Source organism: Sceloporus occidentalis, unplaced genomic scaffold (assembly GCF_023333645.1).
Source record: "Sceloporus occidentalis isolate IW3139 unplaced genomic scaffold, rSceOcc1.0.p SCAF_4, whole genome shotgun sequence".
Classification (NCBI taxonomy): Eukaryota; Metazoa; Chordata; class Lepidosauria; order Squamata; family Phrynosomatidae; genus Sceloporus; species Sceloporus occidentalis.
This window is the reverse complement of record NW_028316984.1, coordinates 31,828,641-31,852,964: the sequence shown is the minus strand read 5'-3', so window position 1 is coordinate 31,852,964 and position 24,324 is coordinate 31,828,641. Positions and strand designations below refer to the sequence as shown.

Here is a 24,324-nt window from a genome sequence, read left to right as displayed (position 1 = left end):
ATTAGCTGATGTTGGCATCCTTGCCCGCTTGCGCATTGCGAGTGCCACCACTGGCATCATGGATGCCTCCTCTCCTTTGTTCCCTGTGGTCTTCCTGAAGCTGCAATCCACAGCCACAGCTGTCGCCGGTGCCACCGCCGTCTTCTCCGCCTTCTCTGCCTCCTCTGCCCCCTCCGTCCCCTCCGCCCTCTCTGGCCCCTCCGGCCCCTGCGCCTCCATTGCCGCTGCAATGGAGGTCCCATCATCCACCACCATAACAGCTGTAGACTTGGATGACAGCAGCAGTGATGTTGATGATGACACAGAACAGCGCACGGCAGTGGCTGCCATAGCGCTTCATCAGGCTACTGTTGGCGGTGCCATGGCCCTGGCCAGAGTGGCACGCCTCCGCCGATGCTGGACGGTCCCTGCATCCCGAGACTTGTGGGACAACTTTGTGTCAACCATATGGTCTGATGAGCAATGGAGGCATTTCTTCCGAATGCCCCGTGCCCTCTTCCACAGGCTAGTGGGCATCCTGCGCCCAGAACTGGAGAAGGCAGACACAGTGATGAGGAAAGCCATCCCGGTGGAGAAGAGAGTGGCCATTGGTGTCTTTTCACTGGCACACAAGTCCAGCTACATTGTGACGGGGGCGCTGTTTGGGACTGGCGTTTCCACCGTGGGGGAGATCGTGGTGGAGTTTGCCCTGGCCATGGAGAAGCTGCTGCTGTCACGGACCGTGTACCTGGGGAACGCACGTGAGGTAGGAACAGCCAGACCACCTTCCCTTTCATCTTTGGCAGCTCTGTGATATTCTGTGTCAAGTGTCACCCCCTCACTGTACATTTGCTGTTCTTGCTATGGTGCAATTGCGCACGTGTAAAAGAGTTGTCATCTCAATTCCTCTGTTTCTCTCCCTTCCTTTCCCCACAGATTATGGATGCCTTTGGTCGCCGCGGCTTCCCACAAGTGGTTGGCCTCATGGACGGGTGCCACTGCCTGATCATACCACCCTTGGGGCTGAGGAATGCCTATGTCAACAGAAAGGGCTCCTATTCTGTCATCCTGCAAGGGACATGTGACCACACAGGAAGATTTGTGGACGTGGAGCTCGGATGGCATGGGTCAGCCCACGATGCCAGGGTGGCACGGAATTCTCTCATCTACGAGGCCATGGAGGCTGGCATCTATGTGCAAGGGAACCCCAGCATCAACATCAGAGGCCAGCAGATCGGGCCCCTCATACTGGCTGACTGTGCCTACCCCATTCGGAAGTGGCTCATGACACCGTTTAAGACCCCCCAGACTCCCAAACAGAAGCTCTTCAACAAGAAGTTGAATCGTGTGAGGGGGGCTGTGGAGAGATCGTTTGGCAGATTGAAGGCGAGATGGCGCTGTCTCACTGCCCCACTGCTGGTGGCAGAGGAGAACGTGGTGCCCATCCTGGTATCATGTGTCATTCTGCACAACATCTGTGAGACCAAGGGCAGGGTCCTGGATGAGGGGATGCGATATAGGCGCCGTTTTGTGCTGCCCACCCTGGGAGCCATCACGGCGGATGAAGAGAATGCCAAGAAGGATGCAGGGGAGGCTGTGAGGAATGCCCTGGCAGATTTTTTTCTGACAAGGAGAATCTGAAGGATGGCTCCTGTGCCATCATCTGTGATGTCAGAGTGCAATGTTCTGTAATAGCATAAGCACATGAATAAATGTATCCCATTATCCACAGTTTGAGTCTGCCTATCATTCCTGATCTGTGCTGTGGGCATGTTTTGCCACGTGCCTGAGGGGGACACACACAAACACACACACACGAAAGGTCTCCTGGCGCCTGTTTTCCTGGGTGAAAAAGATACATCAGCTCCAACTGCCAATTGCCCCTTTGACAATGTATCAATCCCCCTCAAATTCAAGGTTTCCTAATGGCCCATTTGAATGTATCAATAGGGCACCCAGAGGGCATCTATTGGGGGAGAGATTCAAACTGCTCCTCTGAAAGCTTTCATTGGCCTAGGACCACCTTGGCCTAACGGCCCTGAGCCACAGGTGCCCATATATACCCGTGCGCAACTGTGCAAGACCCCAGGACGGCGATCAAGATGGCAGAGCCACGCAGGAGGGTCCCGGTCCGAATCGCCTACTGGACGGACGAGGAGGTCGGGATCCTCCTGGACTCCCTGATGCCACAGGCAGCTGCGAGAAGGGTGATGGCCAGCACCAACAAGCCCAACCGGGGGCATTTTCTCGAGGCCTCTCGATCCCTCCGAAACCAAGGGTTTCAAAGAACGCTGCACCAATGTAGAGTGAAGTTTAAAACTCTCAAGGCAGCGTTCTTTGAAACCCTTGAGGATTTCGGAGAGGAGCCCCCGGTTGACAGGCGGCCACCATTCTTCTCGCGGCTGAAGGACCTGTGGATCAGGGGAGATCGGCCCAGACCAGAAGATCGCCGTCCTCCAGGTAAGTCTTGCCATGCCCTGTCCTACCCTCCTTGACCCTTCCCTTGCCCTCCTCTCCTTCCTGCATGGTGCCAATGCCATCTCTCCTCTTCCCTTCTGCAGGCGTGCGGCCGAGGCGGAGGCGGAGGGAGGGAGGGCACCGTGCCAGGTCGCCCTCTCCACCATCCTCGGGGGACGAGGATGTCCCCGAGGGTGGGCCACAGCCAGGACCAGCTGCTGTGGCCCCTCTGCAGCCAGAGCAGGCTCCTCTGGCGGCAGGTAGGTCCCCAGGGTGAGGGGTGGGGGTTGCCTGACTGCAGCCCCCACGACACTTGTGCCCTCGTCTGCCATGCCAGCATGGTAACTTGGGCCTTTTCTTCCTCTTTTCCAGGGCTTGAAGTCCTTGCTGCTGTTGCCGCCGCTGAGGAGCCTGGCCCGAGCCACCGCCTGCCAGGGGAGCCAGGGGACTTGGCCCTCGATGCCAGGACCCTGGATCGAGTCCTCCAAGCCCGGCAGCAAGGTAAGTGCAGAGGTGAACCCAGGGAAGGGAGCGGGGGCACCCAGAAACCCTGCCTGTGGGAGTGGGTGATGGGCTCCACAGGCTGACCCTAACCATCCTCTTTCTTTTCCCCCCACAGAGAACCGGACGGACAGGAGGTTCGCTGCCCTGGAGGAGAAGGTGGACAAGCTGGCGGAGAGAGTCTCCTCCATCGAAGAGACCCTCCAGGAACTCCTCCGCCGGCTTCCCGCCCCACCGCCTCCTCCCCCTCCCTGAAGCAGCTTCCCTCCCCTGACCCCTCTACCATCCCCCCTTCACCACCACCCCCTTCACCCTCCCCCTTCCCTTTGTAAATATTGTACATATGTAAATAAAAGATATTTTGTGATTGTATTGTAAATAAAAAACTTTATTTTAAAAAAACTTGTGTGGTTCATTATGCGCAACTGCGGCAGTGTGGCTGTGAGTGTGAATGTGACAGCTTAAGCGCAACTGTGCAGTCTAAAGCTAGGCAGGAGTGCTGGGAGGTAGCAATGTCCAAACTCTGTCCTTACAGGCATTTGGACTTCATCTCCCAGAATCCCAGACCACAGGGCAAGGTGGCTGGGGATTCTGGGAGATGAAGTCCAAACGCCTGGAAGGACAGAGTTTGGACATTGCTGGTTTGGGGACCAGTGAGCCAGGCATGGTGGGAGGAGAGAACAGGAACAGGTAGACTAGAGTAGATAAGGCTGGGAGGGAACACATGCCCTGGGAGGCGAAATGATGTCTTTATGGGACATCATGGGACCTAGTGCCTTGTCAGTGCTCCCTGCCCCTTGATCCCAGGCCCCCTCTAGTTGCCCTTTGCCTTTGGGGGCGGGGTGTGGGCGGTGGGACTGCCACAGAGTCACTGAAGAGGCTGGAGGATGGCCCAGCAAGAGGCTGCTGAGACAACTCCACCTCCATGGCAACTCCCTGCTCCTCAGCTGGAGGGATTGCTCTTGCTGGGGGCTCCTGCTGCCCTACTTCTTCCTCCACGACCCTGGGGACAGCCCTGGCTCTTCCAGCTCTTGCTGGGAGCTCCTGCTGCTCAACCACTTCCTCCACGACCCTGGGGACAGCAGCCCTGCCTCTTCCACCCTGCTCCCTACGTACCCTTCTGCGTCTCGGGCCACCCTGCCCTCCCCTCATAACCTCCAGCATTTGCCCCATCAGAACAGTCTGGGCTTCCAAGGTGGTGTTGAGTCGCCTCTGCTCCTGGTCTGACCTGTCCATTGATCTCTCCTGGTTCTGAACGGCCCTCTCTTGAACTTGTAGGTTCCTCTCTTGAACTTCCACTGCCCTCACTTGCACTTCTAGGTTCCTCTCTTGAAATCCCAGTGCCCTCACATTAACTTCTAGGTTCCTCTCATGAACTCCCAGTGTCCTCTCTTGAAATCGTAGTGCCATCTCTTGAAATCCCAGTGCCCTTTCCATGAGCTCCCTGCGGGACTGTCTGCCCCTCTCCCTGTCCTCAAAGGCTCGCTGCCCCTGCTGCATCAGTGCTGCCATGTGCTCTTCTGAGCAAGCCTTGAGCTGATCCACAGCCGCCACAGTTTTAGTAGCTGCTGACGGACGCACCCTTTTCTTCTTGGTGGCAAGTCTCTCCTCTGCTGACATGGCAGCTATGGGATTAGCTGGAGGTGGTTCTCCTTCTCCTTCTCCTTCTTCTTCTGCTTCAGTTCGTCCTCCTACTATGGGACATACAAGCAGAGAGTCACAGAAGCCTACAGTTAGCAGAGACCCTGACGGCCATCTAGTCCAACCCCATTCTGCCATGCAGGAACTCTCACTCGAAGCTGTGGCAAAGGGTAGAGCTTCAAACTAAGGGCGTGGGGAAAGGAGAGATTTACATGCAAGGGAGGGGTGCCTTAGGAATGTGGGACACATGCAGCACATGACCATGCCAGGGACACTCACAATCCTAATTCCACAGCAACCTTGCAAACATACCAGCACAGTAAGCAGTGAAAGAAACATGCCACAATTGCGCAGTTGAGCCATGCAGTTATAAACATAAATATAGGGTTTACCTTGCATACTCTCTTTGGCCTCACTGCCATCGCTGGCGGGTGCACTGGCCCGGGAGACAGGTGAGCGGTCACGGTAGCTGCTGGTCGTGGAAGAGGACCCAGCACGAGATGGTGGTCTCCTTCTGGAGCTCCCGGCCCCAGCAGACATTTGTCTGAGCAGGGCGCGGGGGTCCAGAGGTCTCTGGCTGCTGGAGGAATCGCCCGAGTCGGGGTGTTCCTCCTCCTCCTGCTCCTCATCTGTATGACAAGGGACAAGGGTCATCTCTGCCCTGTGCCCACCCTGGGGCCACATCTTCCCCTTCCCCCATTTCCCCCTCCCTTCCCCCCAGGGGCCCTGGCGCATCTTACCCTGAGGGGGCATCAAAAGGTCTTGGGCACATTCAAGGTCCGGGGTCGCGTCCTCGTCCTCCTCCTCCACCACCACAGGCTCGGCTCTGGCTGGCTGGCCCGCCGGGACCCTCACACGCTCCCCACTGGTGACTAGTCTGTTGGGCCTGATGCTTCCATCACTTTTAATGAAAGCATGCAGCTCCTTGTAAAAGGGCAGGGGGGTGGCCTTTGTAGTACCTCTGGCCAGGGCATCTCTGTATTGTTTATATTGAGATTTCAGCGACTTGCATTTTCGGCGACAGTCCTCCAAAGTTCTGTTGTGGCCCTTGGCTCTCATGGCTTCTTCCACTTCTCGATATGTGTCAGCATTCAGGTAGGACTGCTCCAATTTTTTCAGAATGTTTGGCTGGGACCATATAGCTATGAGGTCAGCCGTCTCCGCATGAGACCAAGACGTCCCCCTGCCTTTTTTCGGGGTGCTGGTGGATGGCTGTGCCATCCTGCCTGGTGCCAAAGGGGAGCCGCCGCACAGCTGTGCCAGGAGCAGCCGAACTGTGCCCATTCCCAGGTGAAAATGGCGCAGGAATGTGTGTAGGGGGACACTTTAAATTCCAAACTTTCCCTTATCACTTTCTACAACCAAAACATCCGCCGGCTAAACTTACAACTTCCCGCGATTCCAGCAACGCATGCGCACATGGAGCTCTAGGGTTAGGGTTACGAGACTTAAAATGCGCCGCAGCTGTGCCGCAGCTTCCACACCTGCATGGCAGCGGACGCTGCAATTAAAGCTTGACTGCAAACTGCGCATGTTCCAAGACCCCAACTCATTATGCGACGCAGCAGACACGGAGCTTTTAAATGGACAACTTAAATTAGCGGCGTAGCAATTCTGGTGTACCGGTGCAGCAGCTCTCATGGCTTCTTCCACTTCTCGATATGTGTCAGCATTCAGGTAGGACTGCTCCAGTTTCTGCAAAATGTTTGGCTGGGACCATATAGCTATGAGGTCAGCCGTCTCAGTATGAGACCAAGACGTCCCCCTGCCTTTTTTCGGGGTGCTGGTGGATGGCTGTGCCATCCTGCCTGGTGGCAAAGGGGAGCCGCCGCACAGCTGTGCCAGGAGCAGCTGAACTGTGCCTGTTCCCAGGTGAAAATGGCGCAGGAATGTGTGCAGGGGGTCACTTTAAATTCCAAACTTTCCCTTATCACTTTCTACAACCAAAACATCCGCCGGCAAAACTTACAACTTCCCGCGATTCTAGCAACGCATGCGCACAAGTGGCTCTAGGGTTAGGGTTACGAGTCTTAAAATGCGCCGCAGCTGTGCCGCAGCTTCCACAGCTGCATGGCAGCGGACGCTGCAATTAAAGCCTGACTGCAAACCACGCATGTCCCGGACCCCGACCCAATATGCGACGCAGCTGACACGGAGCTTTTAAACGGGCAACTTATATTTGCGGCGTAGCAATTCGGACGTACCGGTGCAGCAGCTTACATATGGAAATGCGCACGTACGCCGCAAATCAAAAAGAAGCGGAAAAAAGCAGCACCTTTTTAATGCCGCTTCTTCCCGCTTGGGGCGTGCGGGGGGCGTGTTCATGGCGGCATTCAGGTAAGGCCCGTCTGAAGGCTCTACCTTCATGACGTCATGAATACACCCCTTTTTGCCCGTCTGTATCCCGCCTCATTCCCCTTGCTCGCCACCACCTGAGAAAGAGTTTGGTGAGGGCTGATGGAGCTGTGCACCTTACAAGGCAGGGTTGGGGTTTTCAGCATTGCATAATCTGGACCTACAGAATGACCCAAAAAGTGAGTTGCAATGAAATAGGTCTCCCCCATATATAATCCATGATAAAGCATGACTCACATTTAAGTAGGTACTGCAAAGTGCAAATTCATTTTGGGAGAAATGACACCTGAAGGAGAAGGCAAAAAAAGAAAGACATTTTTCTATGTCTGACAACAGGATGAATTTCAACTAGATCTTTGGTTTTGATTCAACATCATCGAGTATTGATCAGTTAACTCCACAATATATAAACGAGGCCACACTTTCATATATGTCACTTAAGAATCATTTATGTCACACCATGACAATCCTGAATATTCATTTGTATCCCTCATTCTTATTTCATTTTTCTCCTCAATGTACATGAAAAGCAAATGGTGTTGCAGTAGTCATGGGTTAATTCTTATTTTTTAAAAAATCAATAGCTATATTTATGATTTGTATTTGTGTTGGAAATCATTGTGTTTTTAACTAGTGTTTCTTGGATCACATTTTTAATCTCAAAGAGTCCATTTTTAACCTCCCCCTGCTTCCAAGTGTGTTCACAGAAGTGTTTTGTTGGGGGAAATGCACAAAGGTATCTTATTAAATAATGTCACAAACATGAAGTTCATTATTATGCAAATACCATCCTCAGAACAGATTTGTTAATTGCAGCACATTTGCATAATTAATGAACTCTCTGATGAATAATGCCTTTGCAGATTTGTGCAGCATTGTTTTAAAATAAATTATAAAATACATGTCAAATGAAGAGTGCTTTTTAGAATCCCATAGCATTGTTGGAAAATTAATTACCAAATGCTTGTCACATTAAAATGAGTTTGTCGTTTGTATACCGTTAGACTGAAATTAATCACAAAATGAAATGTCAGTAGATTAAAACAAACAACTTTCTTTCTTTCCCACCCACTTCCCAAAAAATGAAATTGAGAAAACTATCATTAAACTTTGAATACTTTTGTTAGTTAGACTCATTCCACCTTTCAATGCATTGTTATCTGTCACTGCTTTGGAACCTGTTAATATATTAATGTTTCAAGATATGAAATTTGATTAATTTTATTATTTTTGACTTCAGTTTGCTAATAATGGTAATGATAAATGTAGTACATGAAAAACCATTAAGAAATAAAATTGGTGATACATTAACAGGAAAACAAAGCAAAAGCACTGACTAGGAACCTTTACATAAATTCTAGTACTTCTGTACATTCCCTAGAAGGCTATGCATCGTTCTTTCCCCCAACAATACTTCCTCAAGAATTGCTTCAGAAGCCACTCTCAAAGTCACCCACTTGGACAGTCTTGCTTGGAAAAATAAAAGGTACTTAGGGTATGAGCCTCTGTTTGGAAGAGGAGTTATCCTACTTAATAGGGTGTGTATATATCACATTTCTGACCCTGCCATATTGCAGTATTTAGAGGTGTAGGACTCCATGAAATAAGAATCTGTAGTTATGCCAAACTTAGAAGATGCAGAGTTTCTTCTGCACTTCCTACAGCTACAGGTAGACAGCTTCTGCTTTCCAAGCCTTAATATCAATCCTCAGCTGGGTTCCTCTGCTGAGAACTTTTTGAAAGCCTGGCCAGGAACCAGGAATGGATCTGCCACAAACATCACACCAATTGCAAACATTCACCTCCATCATTGGCCAAAATTCTACATCACCTACTTAGTTACATATGCACAAATAAGTAGCATCTCTTGGCCCAACCTTTCAAAACCTATTTACCAGGCAGCCACTGGGACTGCGTCTACACTATAGAATTGTAGAAAGCAGAATAAAGTGGCACTATTACTTCCCTCGATCTAGACACTATACTCCTATTGATGTAGCCTAGAATTGCATTACGTTTCTTCACTGCTGCATTACGTTTCTTAATTGCAGTCTTACATTCAGCCTATGGTCTACTAAGACTGCTAAATCCCTTTAACATGTACTGCCACCAAGCCAAGTGTCACCCAACCTATATCTGTACATTTCATTTTTACTGCCCAAGTGCAGTATTCTACATTTCTCCATGCTGAAATTCATTTTGTTAGTTTGGCCCAGCTCTCTAATCTCTTAAGGTCATTTTGAATTTTGATCCTGTCCTCTGGGGTATTAGCAGTCCCTTTTAATTTGATGTCATCTGCAGATTTGAGAAGCATGCCCTTGATTCCATCATTCAAGTCATTGATAAAGGCACTGAATAGCACTGGGCCCAGGACAGAATCCTGTGACACTGCACTGGTCATTTCTCTCCAGGATAAAAATGAGCCATTGGTGAGTACCCTTTCACTTTGGTCAGTCAACCAATTATAAACCAATTACAAATCCACCTAATGGTCACATTGGCTAGCCCACATTTTACTAGCCTGTTTATCTGAAATCAAGATATGCTACATCCACAACATTCCTTTTATTTACCAAGTTTGTGACTGCATTAAAAAAAGAGATAAAATTAATCTGGAAAGACTTGTTTTTTAAAAAAGCCATGCTTACTTTTAGAAATCATGGCATTCCTTTCCAAGTGTTTACAGACTATCTGTTTTATGGTGTGCTCTAGAATCTTTACTGATATTGATGTTAGGCTGACTGAGCAGTAATTATTTGGGTCCTCTTTTTTTTCTTTCTTGAACATGGAGACATTTGCCATCCTTTAATCTGCTGGGACCTCTCCTGTTCTCCAGGAATTCTCAAAGGTTATTGACAGTGACTTGAAGATTACTTCTAATATTTATTTTAATACCTTTGGATGTAATTCATTAGGCCCTGGAGACCTGAATTCATTTAGAGTAGCTGAGTATTCGTCTACTTGGAGGTCTTGGAGGACTGCCTCTCCCTATATAATCCGCCCCGCACACTCAGATCAGCTGGGAAGAAATTGCTGAAAGTTCCAAAGACGAGATATGTATCTACCTCGCAAAGGGCTTTCTCTACCTCTGCACCTAGGAACTGGAACATTCTTCCCGAGGAGCTCCGCTCCACCCTCTCTCTAGACCTCTTTAAAAAAAGACTTAAGACCTTTCTGTTTGAGCAAGCTTTCCCTGATGTCTCTAACAACACCTGACTACCCCCCCCCCCCATGAATGTATTACCGCCCACACTTGCTAGTGGGATTTGTTATATTGTGTATACTGTGATGGTTTTATTGGTGTTTTGTAATGTTTTATTGAAGTTTTATTTGTATTGCAATTTTTATTCCCATGTTTTCTTGTTATTGCAATTCATGTTGTACACCGCTTTGATCATTTGGAAAAGCGGTTAACAAATAAAACTTATTATTATTATTATTATTATTATTATTATTACCTCTTTACCTATACTGTGCTGCATTTCCCCTACTGCATCATCTGCTCCATTTCCCTCAGGTTGAATACTGTTCTCCTTTTCAGAAAAGACTGAAGAAAAGAAGGTGTTAGTAATTTTGCCATTTCTTTATTCCCTATTAGCATTTTGCCATCCTCTCCATGCATAATAATAATAAATAAAAATGTAATGAAATTTATTTATATCCCGCCCCCCACTACAGGATGCAGTCAGGGCAGTTTACAAGAATTAAAAATATACATTCCAAATCCCTCAGTCCAATCCCTCCTTAAAATACAATTAAACAATATAAGAATTAAAACATACAGCGCACCCTTCCCTTATGTGGGGATCTGTTCCAGATGCCCCCACATAAGGGAAAAACACGCATGCTGGAGCCCCATTAGAAGTAATGGGGCTTGTGCCCACGACACAGCATGGGGCACACCATGGGCATGCGCCCCATTATTTCTTCTGGGGTGCGAGAGGAGTTTTTCCAGCATGGCTTCCAGCATATGCTGGAAGCTATATATGGTGCACCTGCATATAACACCGGCGCACTGTACTTAAAAAAAAAAGACAATGAACAATAGACAGTGACTGAAGTGAGATCAGAGTTCAGCTGTTAGATTTTTCTTCTGGTAGCTGAGGAACTATTCAGGAAAGGCCTGCTGGAACTGATCCGTATTTACAGCTTTTTAAAAGCAGTTTAGGGTGGTAATGCTCTCTGCATTTCCTTGGTCTTTCATTTGCTATGGACATAACCCCTAAAGGCCTTTTTTATTGTTTTTAACCTCTCTAGCAAGCTTGAGCCTTGTGTTTTAGCTTTTCTGACTTTCTCCCTACAGGAGCTGGCTATTTGTTTGATTCTTCTTAGGTGGTTTTCCTCTTTTTCAATTTCTTGTACATGTCCTATTTGAGCCTTAGCTCAATTGAAAGATCTTTAGATTTCCATCCTGGTTTCTTCAGACATCTCCTATTTTTCCTTCTGATTAGAATTGTTTGAAATGTTGCGTTCAGTGTCTCACTTCTAAGAAATTCTCATCCATCATGAACCCCCTTCTCTATTAGTATTCCTGACCATGGGACTGTTGCCAGTATTCCTCTAACATTACTGAAATCAGCTTTCTTAATGTCTGGAAGTCTGGATCTGTATGCTTGGCTTCCCCCTTCTGCTGTATAACAAATCCTAGGAGGACATGGTCCCTCCCACGTAAGGATCCTGCCACTTCCACCCCATTAACCAGATCATCACTGTTGGTTAGGATCAGATCTAAAATAACTGTTGCCCTAGTTGCCTCTTCCACCTTCTGTACAATGACATTGTCTGCAAGGAAAGTGAGAAATTTGTTGGACCTTAAATTTTTGGCTGAGCTTGACTTTCAACAAATATCAGGATAGTTGAAATCCCCCATTACTACTACATCTTTCCTTTCTGTTCCAGGAAGGTATCATCCAAGTCCTCAGTTTCGCTTGTTTATGATGAAAGATTTAGTGGAAGAAGAAATAAATAAAGGAAAGCCTGTTTGGGGTTCTTCTATAGTATTTCCCTTAGAATTGGTTTCTTCTTCTTTTTAATGGCCATCTAAGCAATCACTGTGAATATACCACTGTAATCATTATCTTTCTTTTTTGTACTGAAAGTATTCCCTATAAAATAAGATTTTTTTAAAAAAAAAACAACACAGTTCATTCCAACTACATTAATGCAATCAGGGTTGAGCTTCTTTTAAAGCCTTGTGAATAAAACCTCAGGTTTATTGACTGCTGGGGGGGGGGGGGGGATTCCATTCAGTGTTTTTTAGGATTAGAGATTTATAGCTGGAAGTACTTGGTGGTTAAATCCCTATGATAAAAATGTTTTTTGCCTCATCAGCTTTACAAACAGCTAAGAAGACTCCATTCACACAATTGCTTTGTACATAGAGAGATCTTATAGCACCTTTGAGACTAAGAAAGAAATTAGTGGCATGAGTTTTCGTAGACATTAGTCTACATCCTCAGATGCTTTGTAGAAGAGTCATGTAGCAAGTGTGCTGGTCCTGTGGAAATTGGCATGCCTAGGTTTTAGAATCTAGAATCATTGGCTCCAACCTCCCCTTTTCGCTCTCCTGAAACAATGGGAGTGATCCAGTCAAAGTTAAGTAGTTTAAGATCTACTGTTTTTCAGTGAAAGGAGCAGGACATGAATTTCACATTTCTCTATTGAAATAAACATGATTGTAAAGTGATTTGCATTCATTAGATTATGTCTGACATCTTCAAGTGGAAATAATCTCATAGGGTGATCCAAGCCCCCCCCCCCCCCCCCCCGTCCCATGGAAGGGTCTGAGTATATCACTTCATGTTTTAAAACTAAAGGTTCCCTGAGCTTTCATATGTCTAGGGATAGAAAATGGAAATGACCAGTCAGGTCATATTCTGTGGTAAACTGGACAATCTCTTGCCTCCTAACTCCTGGACATTCCCCATCCTAAATCATACCAGGCATCAAGTTGACATTCAGTTTTCCCAGTGTCCTGGGTGACACTACATCAGGGTATTGTGAGAGATTTAAATGGTAGCCAAGCCCAGCTGTGAGGTACTCTTTGGAGCACTGAACCCATCCCTTTGAAAAACATGTAAATACTAGTATAGCTTAACTCATTAGATCTAAGCCTATTGGGAGAAATTCATCCCTAGAGGATTCTGATTAAATTCCTGATTGCTGCAGTTCCACCAGACCCATGAGCTCAATAGGTTTGGAAGCTAATGAACACTATACTGAATGTTAGAACAAAGTAAAAAGAAAACGAAAACCTCAGTGAAATGAAGATAGACAATAATGATGTTCTATGCCAAAGCTTAACAGCTTATGAGAAAGTTTGTATCCTTAACATGTACAGGTTGAGTCTCCCTTATCCAAAATGCTTGGGGCAAGAAGTATTTTGGATTGTTATTATTATTATTATTATTATTATTATTATTTGGAATTTGGAATATCGGCATATACATAAGGAAATATCTTGGAGATGAAATCCAAGCTTAATAACGAAATTCATTAATGTTTCATATACACCTTATAAACAAAGATTGAAGGTAATTTTATAAATAATATTTTTTTTGCAGGAAACAAAGTTTGTGGACACAGAACCATCAAAAAGAAAAATTGTCACTATCCATGTGGACAATTTGGGAATTTGGATATTTCAGATTTCAGGATTCTGGAAAAGGGAGGTTCAACCTGTACTGTAAATTTATTCAGACACAATACAGCCAATGAACCCTACTGGTAGTCCCAATAAAAGTAGGCCCATTGAATCAATTGTTGTATAGTGTATCAGCTCTTGATTAAATCTCATGGATTCAAAAGGTCTGCTCTAGTTGTGATTACCAATAGGATTCCAGCTAATGCTAAACAATAACAGGAAGCCCAGAGCTTTGCTACGGGTATCTGCTAGCATAAAACAAAATTTAATTATAGAAAAAAAATCATTACTTTAGCAGGGAAATTCTTTCTTGGCTCTGCCAATCCAACAGGACTGTGCTTTCATAGGAACAGGGCAGTTTTCAAGGAAATTACATTTCTTTCTGTTCTCCTGGGATTATTAGATGTGTACATTTTCATATATATATATATATATATATATATATAGAGAGAGAGAGAGAGAGAGAGAGAGAGAGAGAGAGTAGTAGAGCTATGATTCATCACTGAAATCCTGTAAAAATGGATTGGTCTAGTTATATAAACAGTGTGAAAACATGGGGAAATAGTAAAAATGTTGTCTGAGTTAAAATCAAATAAACTTGCCTTTGGAAAGTCACACATAACAATGTCAAGTAAAAAAAGGCTTACAATGGACTTATTTCTATAGTAATCCCCAATTTATAATCACTTAGTTTCTTTTTGGATTAGAACCCATCCATTTCATTAACCTGCAGTAAGGGTATTTTCCCTTTCCTTTCTTGATGTTTAATCCACTCTAGCCTGATTTGCAAAGATTATCGTTAGATTGAAGTTTTTGGGGCCTACCTCCCTAAGCACAATAGTCAGCCACGCACTACATAGATGACAAAAGGTACCTCCAAAAATGGAACTATCTGTCTATTGATATTTGTAGTTTACTAGAAATATACTCTGTACGTATTTGCCCAGGAATAATTCATTCAAGAGTGGGGAAAATAAGTTCTCCATGTTACTCAAATTGTGTAGAGCTATCAAGTAATTCTGCATTAAAGTTCTACTGGAAGAAAGCAAGAAGTCATTTCAGCCATTTTCTTTCCACCATGATAAATCTTCAAAAACAAAACAAAACTACACTACATTTTAGATCCTGGATTATAATTTGGGACTTAGTCTGTGCAAAATTTGCACATGGTTCTTTTGCACACAGCATTTTCAACACAGAAAATAATATTAATCTACAGAAATAAGATTTTCTGTGGTAGGGAAAGCTGTTTTCTGCAAAAAAAATTGTATAGAATAAGGTGTGAACTGCAGAGATTCTCATCAGTCCAGGATTCCTGTCAGGATTTCTCAACTCTAGAAAAACATGTTTTTGACCATTTTTTTCAACATTTTCTAATAGTGGGTGAACCCCGAATACAGCAATAAAGCAGACTGATACCACTTTAACTGCAGTAACTCTACTCTACAGAATCCTGGGATTTATAATTTGTTGAGGTACAAGCCCTTTCTTACAGACCAGGCTGAATACCTAACCAAATTACAAAATCCCAGGATGGCACAGGATGGAGTCATGACAGTTAAAGGCTGCATCCACACTGCAGAAATAATCTGGTTTGACACCACTTTAACTTTCATAGCTATTCTAGCAATTGTAGGTGGGGTTTTTTTTCCTTTTTTTTTTTTTTTTTTTTTTTTTTTGGGAGACATTTAACCTTCTCTGTCAGAGACCTCTGGTGCCACAACAAAGTGCAAATCCCAGGATTCCATAAGATGGAGCCACGGATTTACTGTCGCAGTGTGCTACATCCATTGTCTGGAATCCTGTAACAGTGCTATGCAGGGAATCCTATCCTGATCCCTTCAATCCCCATCTTCCAGGAAGCAGTTGGTGCATTCAACAAGGGTCTGTTCCCCTGTCAGTTGAGAAGCAGCTGACTAGCATTCCCTGGCACTCACCTTGTGTGATCTGCAGTGTGATAGCAGGACCTATGTCATAAGTCTCCTCATACCAGAATTTTATTGTGTTATGGGTAGGTGGGACCATCAGCCAGCTGCTTCCCAACTGAGTGGAGAACAGACCCCCATGTTTCACAGCAGCTGCTTCATGGTAAGTGAAGATTGGAGGAGAATGAATGACTAATTTGGGGGCTACACAAGGGTCATGAATACAAAACAGTCACAAGGGTGTAACTGTAGGTTACACATTCGTAACTCCTAAACAGAATTCTAGCCAACCTTTCCTTCCCAAATGGGGAGCCACACTGGTTTGGATAAGATCTATTCCGCCTCTATTCCCTTGTGAAGAAATGAAGCAGGTATGAAAATCATATGGTCTTCCAGATGTTGTTGGGCTGCAACAATTAGCCTTCCTCCTCAATGGCTATGCTAGCAATGACAACAATGGCAATTAAATCAATTTCATTTCTAGCCACAACATGTGCTAATTCACAATATGCCACACAATATGTACTAATTCTGACAAATGATTTAATGTCTCAAAACAAATGTAGCAACATGTTATATGGTTTAATTAACATAGTGACCGGAATATAAGGCTGTTTTGTCAGAATTAGTACATATTGCAAAGGGATCTTGTAGCAGCTTTGAGACTAACTGGGCAATAGATATTGTAGCATAAGCTTATGTCTCAAAAGATCCCTTTGCATACTAATATTGCAGACTAACACAGCTATGTCTCTGAATGCGAGAAGAGAGTATTCTATAATATCTGGATTATCTTATTGAAGCATGATGTCAACAACTGGTATATTAAGGTGCAAAATGAATGACAAGGAATATAAGAAAATTGAGAAATAAGGAAACCTACAGTCTTTCATGTGGCTGCAAAAGACACAGTCTGAAAGGATTATCTGTGCCTTTTGTGACCTACTGATATTTTTGCTTTTCTGTCTAGAAGTTTTAGAGATGAGAGACTTCCTTTTAAAAGGCTTACATTTCATGGTAGTATTTGGATTTCTAAGTATTTTAGTATAAAACAATAAAGAAAATATAAGCCCTTAAGCCTCCTCCAAGTATGATTGACATTTGCTTTTCAATCCAACCTGAACTTTTACACTCTAAGTCCTATATTACATCCTTTAGATGGCTGCTTTTGTCGTTTGGCCCTGGGAACCTTTATTAACTGAAATTGCCTTTGGTTAAGAGTAGTATAATACCCAAAATGTTTGATAACAGTTTCTTGCTCCCCAATTCCTGTGTTCCTTTAAATGAAAAAAATCTTGGTCAAAATCATTTTCCTTACCAAAGGAGGAGTGGGAATAATAGTACCTTTTCTATTAAACATTTATTTAGAAATATACCAGTTGAATAGATAGGAAGCTTGATAAAGTTACTTGTTTTGGGCTATGTTTGCCATGCTGTCTGTGAGATTACGAAAGTTGTCATCCATAAAGTAATTTTTCTAAGCTCTGAAGGGAACCAAATGCCTAAACACTCACAGCTGTAAGAGGTTGTTTATGCCAACCAGAATCATCATGGCCAACCTTTCCAGCAGAGAGCCAGCATGTTATAGTGGTTTAAGCATCGAACTACAACTCTGGTTTGATTCCTCATTTGGCCAAAGAAACTCACTTAGCCAAGTTATACACTCTCAGCCCCAGAAAACCCTGTGATAGGTTTGCCTTAGGGTCACCATATGTCAGAAGCAACTTGAAGGTGTACAACAACAACCTTTCCAACAAGCTCTGTTCTTGCTGTGCTCTTTTGTCTAAACCTTGACCGCTGCAGACAATCTACAGCAACCCAAAGCTGTTTCTTTAATTCTCCACCAGGAAAGGAATAGAGATGGGTGAATTTGCCAGATTCATGTACCCTCCTAACCCATTTTTCCCATCTCCTGAATGTACCATTATTTGTGTGTGTGTGTGTGTGTGTGTGTGTGTGTGTATACATACACACACACACACACACACACACACATATATATATATATGAATTTCTCCACCTGCACTATCCCCATCTTCACCAGCTAAATTCAGAGCTATACTCAGCATGGAGAGGACCGTCTTGTATTTCCTTGCCAGAAATAGGGAGATAGAGAGCCTCTCACAGAAACAAGCATTAATTGGGCGCTCACATGGTTAAATCCAAACCCAGAATCTGAAGAGTTAAGCCCTCAAAACTCTGGGCCTGGATGTGTAGATCCGTCGGCTTTTATTTCTTCTGCATTTGTTCCCTATCCTTAATACAAGGATATTAGTGAATTCTAGTAAATTCTTATGACAAATGTTCTGAAATGAAATTCTCAACCATACTTATGTTAGAACAAGTAGTGACCTGGCATGAAGGGCTAATTGAACAACTCTGAACAGTAAACAAGTGTGCATATACATGCATATTTGGGATCACGGTATTAACAAGAGTTGTGCTGTGGAGATGACTGTTAAAGTGACTAAACTGAACACAGATGGAGCATACGACCACACAAGAGATATAAAGGGAATCATGGCCCATATCAATGAGTCCTTTGTCTTTGCGTAACTTAGTGTGATACAATACGCTTGGTGTAGTACAGACAGTTTGGTTTTGTTCCTATTAGGCTGACCTTGGAACTTAGGTCGTTTCTAGCCAGATAAGCTACACTTAAAGTCATTGTTTGAAACTTTTTAATATTTTAATGAAAGAAGGCTAGCTTAATGAGAAGATTGCATTATTAAAGCATGGCTGGAGGATTTCAAAAAGACTCAGTAAGAAAAGATACATTCTAGAGTTGCCAAGGCAAAACTACATGTTCCAAACAAGTTGAGGCTGCTGCCCAAAATTTTTAATTTCATATTGCATTCCTGTCTTCTCTGAAATGTAGAGTGACATCCGTCCCACGATATGACACTTATCCTTTGTTGTGACACCACATTATTGTTTTTTGGTCACCTTGTACATTTTCCATGTCACTGGCATTTCTTTTTCATCTTTGTTCACTGTAAAGCAGAGACAGCCTTCAAAAGCTATTTGAAATTTAATCTCAATTATATTCACAAAATATTCAGTACCTCACTGAAACCTTGAAGTGGCAACCCAACAGTGACAGAAACAGGCATGATGGCTGCCTTTGTTCATCCAAATACGTACTTGCCACAGCCCCTGTTCTTGGTCATGTGGCTGAGTGCCTATGTTTGTCTTCTTCCATTACCAAAACTGGGTTAAATATGAAGAATGAAATCTGTATCTGCAAAAATAAACCAAAAAATAATAAATAAATAAATCCCAACATACGTGGTTTAACCCAACAAAGGGAGGGAGGGTTGGAGTTTAACGGTTCTGCCATCACTGATAGAGATGAGACTAGTAAGTCATGCATGTGTTAGTTTGCAGCTGATACCACCTCTCATTCCCCCTGTCCAGTCTCCCTCCTCCTAAAATTAATTGCAAAAGTTTCACAGATGTCTGCAGCAGTTGACCAGAACTCTTGGGTTATTGCTTGTCAGACTATTAATGGGTTTGGCTAACCATGACAGTCATTACTTTCCCCCTCCCTGTGAGCTACTTTCCATTTAATTTATGCATAGGTTTTGCCAAGATTTGACAACTTTCAGGACATTAACATAAAATTAGACTGAACAATGGGGTGGCATTAAAATTGCCAGCAGGAGAAACTAATCGGGGAGAATTGATTTCTTTTTGCCCTTTTAATTTTTTGGATTAGGATTTTACTACTTAAAAAAAAAACTTCTTGACAGCCACACACACACAGACATCACTCTCAAGAATCAACTGTAGAATAAGGTGAATGGGTGAATTGCACCTTCCCTATTATTCCTACAATTTCCTTCACATTTTCTGCAGTGGGGGCATGGGGTGGAAAATGTCCTCGACAATATTCTCATCATCACCCTAAACAAATGTAAGCAAATAATAGCCATTTCCCCCAAATCAAGGAAAAGTTTCTGGATGCTTTCTTTTAGAAGGGTCTTCCTTTTTTTTGCTGAGGAAGAGTCTGCTTTAGCACAGATTGCTCAGAATGCCATTACAGAATGCAATGTGTGTGTTAATAAGCCGGGACATCTGGTAACCAGCTTTTTTCTGATTCATTAACTGACTGCTTTGGTGGCCAGAGGCTATGATAGGAAAAGCTTGGAGGCTTTTTTCGCTGCTCAAAAGTGGGGCTCTGATGTATGCCTCACTTCATTGACCCAAGCATAGACTTTTCAATTCCCTCTAATACCTACATTGTTAGCATTTAAATGTGAACACTGGAAAATCTTCTCTCACCTGTAAATGCTTGAAAACACTGAGTGTGCACCTATGTGTGCGTGCATGTCTTTGTGTGTACCTGTGTGTGTTTAAAACTTTGTAATGTAGGTTTGTTATATGTTATGTCTTTATTCTAAGTCACCCTCTAATTATTGCATATAACATCTTCAAGTTTGCATTTCAACAAAATGATTGGATTTCTTTGAATAATATGTACGCATGCTTTGGGTCCAAATCTGATGTAACTCTGATCAATTCAGAAAATATTCTATGATCAACTCAGGAAGTTAAATTAAATTTCACCACTTAGACATATATATATATACAAAAAGGACTTAGCACGTATCCAACTAAAATTGAAACAAATATGAAATGAGAAATATAAAGAACCAAAGCTGCTCCTGCTTTTTATCCCTCAAATGCATGCAAGAGGGGCTCTATACACTACAGAGAGAATGATTGAGCAAAGGAAATCTGTCTAGATGGTACATGGTGAGGGATGAAATGGACAATGAAGGTTCCATATGTTCTTTTTACACAGTAATTAGAAACTGTCACACACCGTTTCATTTTTTTTTAGCTTCCTTGGGCTTATTTACATGGACGAGGCTTCGCTTGGAGCAGAATTGCCAGCGTTTCATTGGCACCCAGTTAAAATCTGAGCACTGACACGTGGGCCTCTTCCACCTCATAGACCAAGAAGCCAGCGGCAGGTATTCTTAACAGCCCCAAGCAGCGCTTGGCAGTAGCCAGATGCAGCCGTGTTTTGTTCCACTTCTGGGAATTGGATATTCTTCTTGTCCCTGGTAAAAGAATCTTCAGTAGTCACTAAATTATTATTGCTTTCAGTGGGCCCCAATGGGATCAGATCTACTATTCAGAGTCGATTTCTAATAAACCAGTGAAGTTGAGCAGGGAGCAGGCCAAGCTCTGGACCAGAAATTGGAGATTTTTATTTTTGCTGGCTAGAGGATTCTGAGAATTGTCCAAAAGTATTTTTCCCAAGCTCTGTTATAGACAGGGACCAAGAGGTAAGGGTCCTAGGTTTTGCTTGTTCATGAGATCAATTGTAGTCTGAAACTAAGTATGGTCAGTCCTGGTTAGTACTTGGATGGGAGACCTCCAACACATACCAGGTACTATAGGCTATATATTTCAGAGGAAGGAACTGACAGAATCAACTATGAGTATTCCTCACCTAAGAAACCCTGTGAAACCCTGTGATCACCATATGTCAACAGACAACGTGATGGTGTATACCTTCGAGGTGGTACTTTATGCACATTGTAGCCATTTTAGCGAGCAATCTGGTAAGAGTGTGTTGACTGTTCTCCAGCCTCCATGCAAATACAATGCTGGACTAAAGATCCCTTCAGACTTAGAATTCTATTATTTAAGTTAGGGCAATAATGCAGGATCTGAGAGCTGAATCTGGCTCACTGTACCCCTCACTCAATCCCTATGTGCCACATCTCCAGTTTCGTCAGAGGAAATTTGGGTATTAAAACAAATACAGAAGGGTGTGCCTCGCTTTACCTGAGAAACATACCCCCAGGAAGCTATTACAGGTATGAATGACCAAACTTCTAAGAAAAAAAACCATATGTTGCAATGGGGAGTATTTGGGGAGTATTCTCCAGACTGCACAAAATCCTCCCTCCATGGGCTGCGTGTGGTCTATGGCCAACAGAATATCCACACAGCCTTAATTTTGCCATACGCTCAGTCCCCATCTCTTGGTTTTTATACATTAAGTCTGTATGTCACTTTATATGTCTGAGGACTCCTCCAGCCAGGGCAAACATGTTGGGAGATTGTGGTATTTGTTGCTGTAGTTGTCTGGTCTATTTTTGAAAAAAGTATACAATCTTTCCGTTATCCTGGAATATTTTCTGGCAATTCCCACAACATTTTATTTCTACCTTTGAGTGTGTGTGTGTTGTTTTTTTTATTTTCAAACATATCTGAAGACTAATTGCTATAATGCATTAGTGAGATGGCACTTTTGCACCACAACTTTATAATAAAAAGTTTTTTAAAAAATTTAAGAGAGGAGAAAATTTGTCCTTCAAACCATACATTCATCTCACCAAAGCATGGCCTGGTTTAGGAAGATCTTTGGAAGATCTCTCTACTACAGATACATGGAATGACTACAAACAGCGCTCTCAAAAGAATGATAAATGTAGACATGAAAGCAACAACATTATTGCTGCCATGTTCAGCTAGGGCATGGCAACAAAACCTGGCAAAACACAGAAAGCAATATTGTGAGAACTCACACTTCTTTAGAACAATCAAGAAGAGTTCTTTAAATATTCCTTTATTTGTGTATTTCTGAACACCTGGGATTTACATTGCTGCTAAAGCATTTAGGACGATGTTGTAAGGCAGCCTTTCCTAATACAGTGCTGAGCTGATGTTTTGGGCTAGAACCTCCATCAGAACAAGCAAGCACGGAACAGTGGTCTGGGATGATGGAGGTTGCAGTCCAAGGCATTTGGAGGCTGGCACGTTAAGGGAGGCAGCTGTGAAATCTGTGAAAGAATGAAGCACATTGTGGAGGGGATCTTGTTGAGATAGAGCATGGCAGCATTATGGGTCAGCAGAGGGAAAGCCTTTCCATTGTTTATAGCACAGCTGTTGGAGGTGGCTGTGTTGGTATCTGTAGCATGTTGATGTGCAGAGTGCAAAAATGAATCTTATTTCTCAGGAGAGCCCTGCATATGTCAAGTATATTGTCTCATTAAGCCAATCCATTTATCAAGCCACTGAATGCCAATTAAATTGCACAGGATGGTGCAGGTATATGGTGAGCTGTTGGTGCCAAACTTTATTACAGCTGAGCTTTCCTGGCTCAGTACACTGACTGAGGCACTGAAACCTGACAGGTGCTTTTTGTTTCTGTTTTTTTCCCTAAGCCAAAGGAAAATGTTCTAGAAATAATCATTTTAAAGAAGAGGAAGAGAGAAAAGGCTTCAGCCTTGTTGAAATAGCCGGAAATGTTATGTCACTCTTCTTCTTGCACATTTCTCTTCCGATGAAGATGTCAAGGCTTATGTACAGCCCGTGCCAAATGTCTTCACAGCATGCAAATTAGATCAGTGTAATTTCATCAGACTGATCACCAGAGTTGTCTGTAGTTACGTGGCTAGTTTTTCACAACTCCTGCTGCAGACGGCTGGTCCAGCTGAGCTAACGTTGCCCTCCACTGAAAGAGAGACATTGATTTTAATATGGTTCTTTCAATGTCAAGGCTCAAAAGGCACTGCTGTCAAGCCCATCGCACAAAGTATATGCAGTGGCAGTGCCAGTTCTATAAAATGGGGCATATCATCCTTGCAACATTCATCCAGATTCTAAAGTAATAAAGATAACAAAAACAACAACAACCATAATATGCTTTGGTGTATCCTATGTGAATATTCCAATGCTTTCATTGGAGGTAGGGGAGACCCTCAATGCAGAGTAGGATAATAAAGGTGAGCAATCTGCCTCCGTTTCCAGACAAGGGTTTATCTGAGCATGTGGTCAGCTATTGTCATGAAGACTTTGGGTGCATCGACACTGCAGAAATAGTGCAGTTTGATATCACTTTAAGTGCTGTAGCTCCATTTTATGGAATCCTGGGATTTGTTATTCGACAAGGTCTTTAGCCTCCTCTGTTAAAGAATGCTGGTGTCTTGTTGTTCTTGTAGTTGTGTTCTTTCAAGTTATTTCTGACTATCATGGTTTTGGGGTCCCCCCCCAAGATTTATTCAGAGGTTTGCCATTACCTTCCCCTGAGGCTGAGAGCATGTGAGAGTATGGTCAAGAATGCAAAGGTTATAAATGAGGAAGAACGGACAAGCTAGGAGAGGCTGCAGCTGTTTACTTTTGTCTGAGTCTAATGAGAAGCCATTGTGGATTAGTAATTCGTAGTAGTTTGAATGTTGGACTACGACTCTGGAGACCAGGGTTAGATTCTCAGTTCAGCAATTAAACCCACTCAATGACCTTGGGTAAATCACATTCTCTCAGCTTCAGAGAAAGGCGATGGCAAACCTCTGAACAAATTTTGCCAAGAAAACTCCATGATAGGTTTGCCTTAGGATCATCATAAGTTGAAAATGACTTGAAGACAGACAGCAACAACAACAATGAGAAGGCCCCCTCCTCCCTTCCTTCCAGCTGAGTTAATCGAATGCAAACTATGTTTGCACTTTGAACTCACTTTGGACCAATGGAAGTAAGCTGAGGACAAGGAAAGAAGTGAGAGAATAAAAGAGAAACCTGTGATACTTTAAAAGCAGCTGAAAAAGTGAGACAGCAAAGGATTAGTTGGTGGGTATGGTATAGTACAATTATTGAATAATTATAATTAGTATGTTAACACTATGCACATGCTGCTTAACTGCATTTTCATGCTGTGCATACATACAAAAAACATGTGTGGGCTGGCTGGTCAAACATGCATGTTTGGTATTTGCCCATGAATATTTTCTGCTAATAACATCATTTCATTAATTTCTCAAACTGTATATAGATTTTTAAATCTAGTTAAGGCAAGCTTCTGTT

General features: G+C 43.6%; 1 protein-coding gene across 1 annotated transcript; it reads left to right on the top strand.

The window, feature by feature from the left end:
• Window positions 1-361: 361 nt before the first annotated feature.
• On the top strand, window positions 362-1,701 carry LOC149313690 (uncharacterized). Its single transcript, XM_089523019.1, has 3 exons — window positions 362-745; window positions 916-1,086; window positions 1,614-1,701. The coding sequence occupies exons 1-3, from the start codon at window positions 362-364 to the stop codon at window positions 1,677-1,679; spliced, it is 621 nt and encodes a 206-aa protein (XP_089379145.1). The 3' UTR covers window positions 1,680-1,701.
• The last annotated feature ends 22,623 nt before the right edge of the window (window positions 1,702-24,324 follow it).